General features: G+C 48.1%; 1 protein-coding gene across 1 annotated transcript in view; it reads right to left on the bottom strand.

The window, feature by feature from the left end:
• Positions 1–2,205: 2,205 nt before the first annotated feature.
• The window catches only part of Ip6k2 (inositol hexakisphosphate kinase 2), a 30,767-nt gene continuing 25,081 nt past the window's right edge, over positions 2,206–7,891 (bottom strand). The window contains exons 5-6 of the mRNA XM_013028228.1: positions 4,472–4,647; positions 2,206–2,968 (exon numbers count right to left, since the gene is read on the bottom strand). Of these exons, the coding sequence (XP_012883682.1) occupies positions 2,468–2,968; positions 4,472–4,647 (677 nt within the window). The 3' untranslated portion in view covers positions 2,206–2,467. The remainder of the gene's footprint in view (positions 2,969–4,471; positions 4,648–7,891) is intronic.

Genomic DNA, 7,891 nt, shown 5'->3' with positions numbered 1-7,891 from the left:
CTCCGCGACACGGCACCGCCCCGCCCTCCGGAGAATGATAGACAGCAGCGGCCCCCTGGCGGGAGGTCGCGGCGCCCAGCTCTCTTGGCTTTTCCCAGACCTCAGGCCCTTGGATTGATGATGTGATTGGCTTCCAAGCCGATCCTCGACACCTGAGCCCCCAAATTGTCTCCCTCTCCATCCGGGTCTTCCACTGTGACCCTTATCCTACCACTTCCTTTAAAGAAAGCGCGCTCTGTCCCTGCAGCCTCCAGGCAGTCAGTGGGGCCTGGCCTGCTAACCATCAGGATGGGCGCTAGAAGAGGGGTCACTTTGGATCCTGCTGATCAAATACTTCCAAGTCTTAGGCTTCGCAACACCCTATCAAGTTCCTGCTTTGTTAACCAACCCAGTGAAGAATAGAGGAGCAGGTGATCTAGTCTATAAGAAGGGAAACTGGAGGGCTGGGAAGGTGGCTCAGTGGTAGAGTGCTGTGTCTTGCATGCGGGAGGCCCTGCGTTTGATTCCTCAACACCACATAAACAGAAAAAGCCACAAGTGGTGCTGCTGGCCAAACCTTAGCCATTGGCATCTCTTTAACCTGCCCAGGGGGTCGGCCCTTTGCCTATTCAGAATTGGTTATTTCCCACTCTTATCGGCAGCTCTTTTGTTCTGTAGAGGACTGAAAAGCTTATTGGCTTATTTTTGATGTCTCTTCTGAGAGCAGGTTGAGTACTGGCAGTGGCTGGGTTGGGGAAGGAGGTATCATGAAGTCTTAAGAACATGCCTTGTACAGGGCTTGGTGGTATACTTACTTCTGTAATACCAGCATTTAGAGGCAGAGGCCTAAAGATGTGAGTTTAAGGTCAGCCTGGCCCATATAAGCAAGGCCATGTTTCAATAAAAAGATTTGACGCCCTCAACTTTTCAGTCAGCCTAGTCCTCCTGGTCTTTGACATCTTTGTTGTGGGTTCCTGGGAACTCCAAGGAACAGGTTCCAAGGGTCTTGGTTAAGAATCTCAGGGGCACCGGGCGTAGGTGGCTCACACTTGTAATCTTAGCTACTCAGGAGGCTGAAATCTGAGGACCACAGTTCAAAGCCAGCACAGGCAGGAAAGTCCGTGAGACTCTTCTCTCGTTAACCACCAGGAAACTGGAAGTGGTGCTGTGGCTCAAACGGTACAGCACTAGCCTTGAGCTGAAGAACTCAGGGATAGTGCCCAGGCACAGAGTTCAAGCCCTATGACAACAAAAAAAAGAATCCCAGGGGCTGGTTCTGCTACACACCTCCACTAGAAGGCCTGAGAACGAGGATCAGAAGATGAGGCAGCACTGATGCTGAGCCCAGTGAGAGGCCTTGGAAGGAGATGCCAGCTGATTCAGGTGGGAGACAGAGCTGCTAGAACCTGACAACCAGGACCCTAGCTTCCCTGCACCTGACTCAGCAATTCAAGATCTTCTTTGGCCTTTCCTCTTTCTAGAAGCCCTCCAAGCCCAGAGCAGTGGTTGTGTTAGCTTGACCTTGTGGGGGATAAGGCTGGTGGAATCCAGAACTGGATAAGAGTATTGGCAGGTGGTAAGGCCAAGGCCACCCCTGTCCACTGTATCATCCCCATGAGCCCCTTTACTATGACAGCAACCAATCAGCTAAGTGGCTACTTGAACATCAGTTCAGTATTGGCCATCATGTCCAGCCAATTAGCTACTGCCCGTGACACACGTAAGGATTAGAGCCCCTGCTACCCAACTTCTGCTTTAGTTGCATAGCTTAAGTTGACCTGTGCCAAGTGTTATTTTTTGTTTTTGGTTGGTCGTGGGGCTTGAACTCTGGGCCTAGGCGCTGTCCCTCAGCCCTTCAGCTCAAGGTGAGCGCTCTACCACTTGAGCCATAGCACCACTTCCGGTTTTCTGGTCGTTTATTGGAGATAAGAGTCTCAAGGACTTTCCTGCCTTGTCTGGCTTCAAATGGTGATCCTCAGCTCTCGAGGTCCTGAGTAGCTAGGATTACAAGCTTGAGGCAAGGCTTTCAAGTGTGAACTTTTAAGATAGGGTTGCTAGAAGACTCAACCAGCTACAGACCACAGAAGGCACATGGCTCTTTCTGGATGATCTTAAGGTGCTGGACTGTGGGGCAGGATCCAGAATATTACTGGGTTAGAGAAGAGGAAGTCCCAGCATGTGGGAAGGCTGATGTGTGTGGGGGAAAAAAATGACAGTAGCACTGGATACAATAAACAAAAAGATCTGTATTAGATCTGTATTACACTCAGGGAACAAAGAGGTATCTGCATCATCATATGTGGAATGTTGAAGAAATAGTTAAAATAAATAAAACTCCGTGGCTGGGGCTGGGGCTGGCTGGGGGCTCCCAGAGGCCACTGCGCACCAGCCCCAGGGGCCACCACCTGGCCATACTGGCTTCCTCCCTGGCGCAGCACAGCTGGGCCTGGGACACACAGTCTCTTAGGTCCTCCACAAGCCGACAAGCTCACTCTCCACTCTCCTCACTGATCTCTGTGACGATGTCTATCAGACTCTGGAGCCCAAAGATATAACCGGCATCCTGGCCCTCGTGGACCACGCTGTCCTCGCCAAACAGCCTGCAGGTGGTGTGTGCAAAGTCGATCATGCGCACGTCCACGGAGCTGGCGCCAATGGGCTTGTAGGCATAGGCCCCGGCAGACTCATCGGCTGATTCTTCTGACAGATCCTCCAAGTCCTCGGCATCAGAGTCCAGAGCCACTTCAGGCCACTCCTTGCCATCGTAGATGATCAGCAGGGAGCTGGAGTAAAAGCGGTAGGATTCCTGTCGCTCCAGCACGGCCTTGAGCTCCGCCAGCTTCTTCAGCACAGGGCTCAGGAGCTCCCGGCGCAGGTACCGCCCATTGTGGAAAAACTGGAAAAGCGCCTCTTTGAAACCCTGCACAGAGAGCTTCCGCCCATGATACTTGTTCATGAACATGAGCTGGCCGGTGCCTGCCTGGTAGACCTGTATGAGAAATAAGGACCTTACTGTAGGGGGTTTGGGAGGGACGTGATAGCCCAGATTTGATCCTTTCATTTGGGAAGCACACCAATCACACAAGAGTCAGTTGGTATCTTCTCTGATCAACATCTAACCAGAAAGTAGCTATCTGAGGCTGATTCAGTCCGTGGGCCCCTGGCCCCTATTCTGTATGTCAAAGGAGGCAGCCCCGCCCTCTTGCCTTGTGCTCAACTCCTGTCCCCTGTCCAGACTTTGGACTTGGCCAGGCAAGCCAGTCTCAAGAGATATCACACAGGCACACAAGATTTCTTTTTTTTTAAACCAGTCCTGGGGCTTGACTCGGGGTCTGGGTGCTGTTCCTGAGCCTTTTTTTTTTTTTTTTTGCCAGTCATGGTGCCTGAACTCTGGGCCTGGGCGCTGTCCCTCAGCTCTTCAGCTCAAGGCTAGCGCTCTACCACGTGAGAGCCACAGCACCACTTCCAGCTTTTTCTGCTTATGTGGTGCTGAGGAATTGAACCCAGGGCCTCATGCATGCAAGGCAAGCCATCCCTGAGCCTCTTTTGTGCTCAAGGCTAGTGCTCTACCACTTGAGCCACAGCACCACTTCTAGCTTTTTCTTTTTTTGCCAGTCGTGGGCCTTGAACTCAGGGCCTGGGCAAGGCCCTGCGCCTCTTTTGCTCAAGGCTGGCACTCTACCACTTGAGCCACAGTGCCACTTCTGGCTTTTTCTGTTTATGAGGAATCGAACCCAGGGCTTCATGCATGCTGGCAAACGCTCTACCACTGAGCCACCTTCCCACCCTCTACTTCTGGCTTTTTCAGAGTGATTTATTGGAGATGAGTCTCACGGACTTTGCTGCCTAGGCTGGCTTTGAACCATGATCCTCAGATCTCAGCCTCCTGAGTAGCTAGGATTACAGGAATGAACCACCAGCACTGGGCTCTTTCCTTTTTTTTTTTTTTTTTTTGGTTGTTGGTGGTTATGGGGCCTGAACTCTGAGCCTGGGCGATGTCCCTCAGCTCTTCAGCTCAAAGCTAGAGCTCTACCACTTGAGCCACAGTGCCATTTCTGGCTTTTTCTGCTTATGTGGTGCTGAGGAATTGAACCCAGGGCCTCATGCATGCAAGGCAAGCACTCTACCAACGAGCTACCTTCCCAGCCCTCTTTTTTTTTTTTTTTAATTAATGCCAGGCTTGAGGCTTGAACTCAAGGCCTGGACACTGTCACTTCTGGCTTTTTCGCTAGCTAATTAAAAGATAAGTCTCATGGACTTTCCTGCCCTGGCTAGCTTTGAACTCTGGTCCTCAGATCCCAGCCACCTGAGTAGCTAGGATTACAGGCGTTAAGCCGCAGGTACTGGGCTTACATAAGCTTTCTTATTGGCCACAAAGCAGGACTCATACAGGCTCAAATGTGAGCACTTTAGAGACAACAGGACTATGCCCTGGCCAGGGTGACGAGCCACGGGATGGCCCAGCCAGCTCTTGTCCTGGCACTGTCCTCACCTGCATGCCGCACACGCGTACCCCAATGACCGCTGATGTGCTCTGCTGACATTTTCGGATCTGGTTGGCTGCTTTCTCTTCTGAAGCATCATCGCCATGCTGCCGTGTGCCCATCTTGAGGTCCAAGACACAAGGCACCTCATAGCGGGAAGTCAGGTTCTCCAATAAGATAAATTCTGAGTTGTTAAGGAAGATATTCACAAGAAAAGTGCTGGTGCTACACAGTGGCCTGGCACTACTCTCAGAGCTTAATGCCCACATGCGGAGAGACCCAGAGGAGCTCAAGTCTATAGGGGACCCCACTAGTTAAGCCATCATCTATTCAGGGAGGCCAGGGTGCTTGCTGGGAGATGTGTACACTATTTCCAGAATAGCTAGGTATAGGACCAGATTCCAACAGCACACTGTCCCCACCTACAAATAAAACAGCAAATAAGGTCCAGAAATCTGATAGTTTGGCTATCAGTATGAAATTATGAAGAAAAAAAAATTGGGGGGGGGGAGGTGTTGGTCGTGGGACTTGAACTCTGGGCCTGGACACTGTCCCTCAGCTCTTCAGCTCAAGGCGAGCACTCTACCACGTGAGCCACAGCACCACTTCCAGTTTTCTGGTGGTTCACTGGAGATCAGAGTCTCATGGACTTTCCTTGCCTGGGCTGGCTTTGAACCACCATCCTGAGATCTCAGCCTCCTGAGTAGCTAGGATTACAGGGGTGAGCTATCCGAGCCTGGATGAAAATATTTCTTTGCTTTAAAAATTGTCTATGAGGGGCTGGGAAGGTGGCTCAGTGGTAGAGTGCTTGCCTTGCATGCCTGAGGCCCTGGGTTCGATTCCCCAGCACCACATAAGCAAAAAGAAAAAGGAAAAAAAAAGCCGGAAGTGGCTCAAGTGGTAGAGTGCTGCGCCCAGGCCCAGAGTTCAGGCTCCACGACCGGACTCAAAAAAAAAAAAAAATTGTCTATGATCCACATGTACAGAAAGATCTAGAAACAATGACCAGAAGTAATAAGCACAAACATGTCTCACCATCTCCCATTAACAGGAACCACCCCGCCTTGGAGGGGAGAAACTGGTAAACTATGGTCTACTCATTCATTGTGCAGTCTATAAGCTAGAAGTGTGTGTGTATCTGGGGGAGAGGGGCCTTGAATTCAGGATCTACTAGCAAGTACACTTGCCACACGCTCATCAGTCTTTGCTTTTTTTTTAAAGATAGAGTATCTAGCTTTTGCCAAGAAATAGCCCCAGACCTTAACTTTTCTACTTGTGCCATCTCTGTAGGTAGAGCATAAGATACCAAGACTGGTTTATCTTTGAGACAGTCTTGTAACTTCTGTGCCCAGCTGTCTTTAAATTGTGATCTTTCTACTTTCACCCCCCAAATAGCTGGAATTGGTTATTAAAAGCTAAAACAAAACCAAAACAACCACCACCAAACCCCCCTCCCCCCCAAAAAAAAACCTAGCTGGGTGCTAGTGGCTTATGCCTGTAATCCTAGCTACTAAGAAGGATGAGATCTGAGGACCAAAGTTCAAAGCTATCCTGGGCAGGAAAGTCCATGAAACTCTTCTCAACAACCACCAGAAAAACTGGAAGTAGCTCTGTAGCTCAAAGTCGTAGAGAGCTAGCCTTGAGCACAAAAGCTCAGCAACAGCGCCCAGGCCCTCAGTTCAAGCCCAGCAACCAACAAAAAACAAAACAAAAATTTATGTGTACACACACACACTTTATGACCTATGAAAATGAAATGCTAGGGTTGGGAAGTTGGCTCAGTGATAGAGTGCTTGCCTTGCATGCATGAGGCCCTGTGTTTGATTCCTCAGTACCACATAAGCAGAAAAAAGCCAGAAGTGGCACTGTGGCTCAAGTGGTAAGGCACTAGCCTTGAGCTGAAGAGCTGAGGGACAGCGCCCAAGCCCAGAGTTCAGCCCCTACAACCCTCCCCCCCCAAAAAAAAGAAAATGAAATGCTATTCAATCACAGTGACTTAAGTTTTATAGAACACAGCCACACTCATGAATTTACATTATTATCTATAGCTGCTTTCATAGTACAGTGATAAAGCTGTGACAAAGAAATTGTATGGACACCAAAAGCTAAATTATCTACTATTTAGCCATTTACTGAAAAGATCTGCCGAGCTCTAGAAGAATGGTTTCGAGTTCACAACTGGGGAGAAAATATTCACAGCCATTTCCTGAACTATCTTTTTCATACCAGAAAGCATGACAACATTAGAAACTACCCTGGCTGTGTCCAACTTGGAATATTCTGAGCATCACAACCGCAATGAATTACAATGCCACAGATATATTTAAGTTCATGCATTTATAATGATGCTAAAAAATTCACTAGCTATCAGACTGGTGGTGGCTACGACTATAATCCCAGCTACTGAGGAGGCTGAGATCAGAGGATAACAGGGTGAAACTACTCCAGGCAGATAAATCTGAGACTCACATCTCCAATTAACAAGCCAAAAGCATAGAGCTGTGGTTTACGTGGTAAGAGCGCCAGCCTTGAGCAAAAAAAACAAAAACAAATGAGAACATTCAGCCCTCCCTTAGTTTATACCCTAGCATCAGCGCGCATGCGCACACACACACACACACACACACACACACACACACACACACACGCGCGCGCGCGCGCGCACAAGCACATGAGGAAAATTCACTGGGTATCTCTGGAAAATGTTAGGGAACCCACCCATTATTTCAAATACTAATTAGTAAAAGAAAATAAACATTTAGCCTTCCCTCCTACATAAAACTGTACCGCAGGACAATAATGAAGAAAAGTTGCTCTTTGTTTACTTGATTCTAGCTGATGACTAACAATTTGTTTTTTAATCACCTAATGAATGAAAGAGATGGCTCTAAGGCAAAAATAATTCAAAAGAGAAAGGCAACCAGTGTCCTTCCCAATGCACAATTCCATCTCTTGAAGGTTCTTGCTCCTTACCTCCCAGGAACTGAACCTGTTTTATCAAGCCTTTACATTCAATTATCAACTTATTGGAAAGTGGGAGAAACACAGTAACAAGATACCAAAGGTAAATTTAAGATGATGGATCAGTGTCTTTCACGACAAATTTCCAAGAAATGGGAGTGCTACTTAATGACTTAAAACATTTCAATCCATTATGCCATGTGCACCTAACCTGGATCCCAATTCAAACAAATCAATGGTACAAATATACTTACTGAGAAATTAGAAATATAGGGACTTGAAGTATTTTACAAGAGTGAAAATAAATAAAATATCTTTATCTTAGGCTAGTGGCATAGCTAAAGTGGTAGAGCCCCTGCCTAGCAGGCTAAGGCCTAGGGTGCAAACCCCAGTACTGTCAACAAATACAATTCTTCTTTCAGAGACAAATGCTAAAGTGTAGAGATGAAATGATTTTTTTTTTTTTT

This window comes from Dipodomys ordii, unplaced genomic scaffold (genome assembly GCF_000151885.1).
Source record: "Dipodomys ordii isolate 6190 unplaced genomic scaffold, Dord_2.0 Scaffold107, whole genome shotgun sequence".
NCBI lineage: Eukaryota > Metazoa > Chordata > Mammalia > Rodentia > Heteromyidae > Dipodomys > Dipodomys ordii.
Note: the sequence above shows the minus strand (reverse complement) of the source record. Positions and strands in the feature narration are given on the sequence as shown.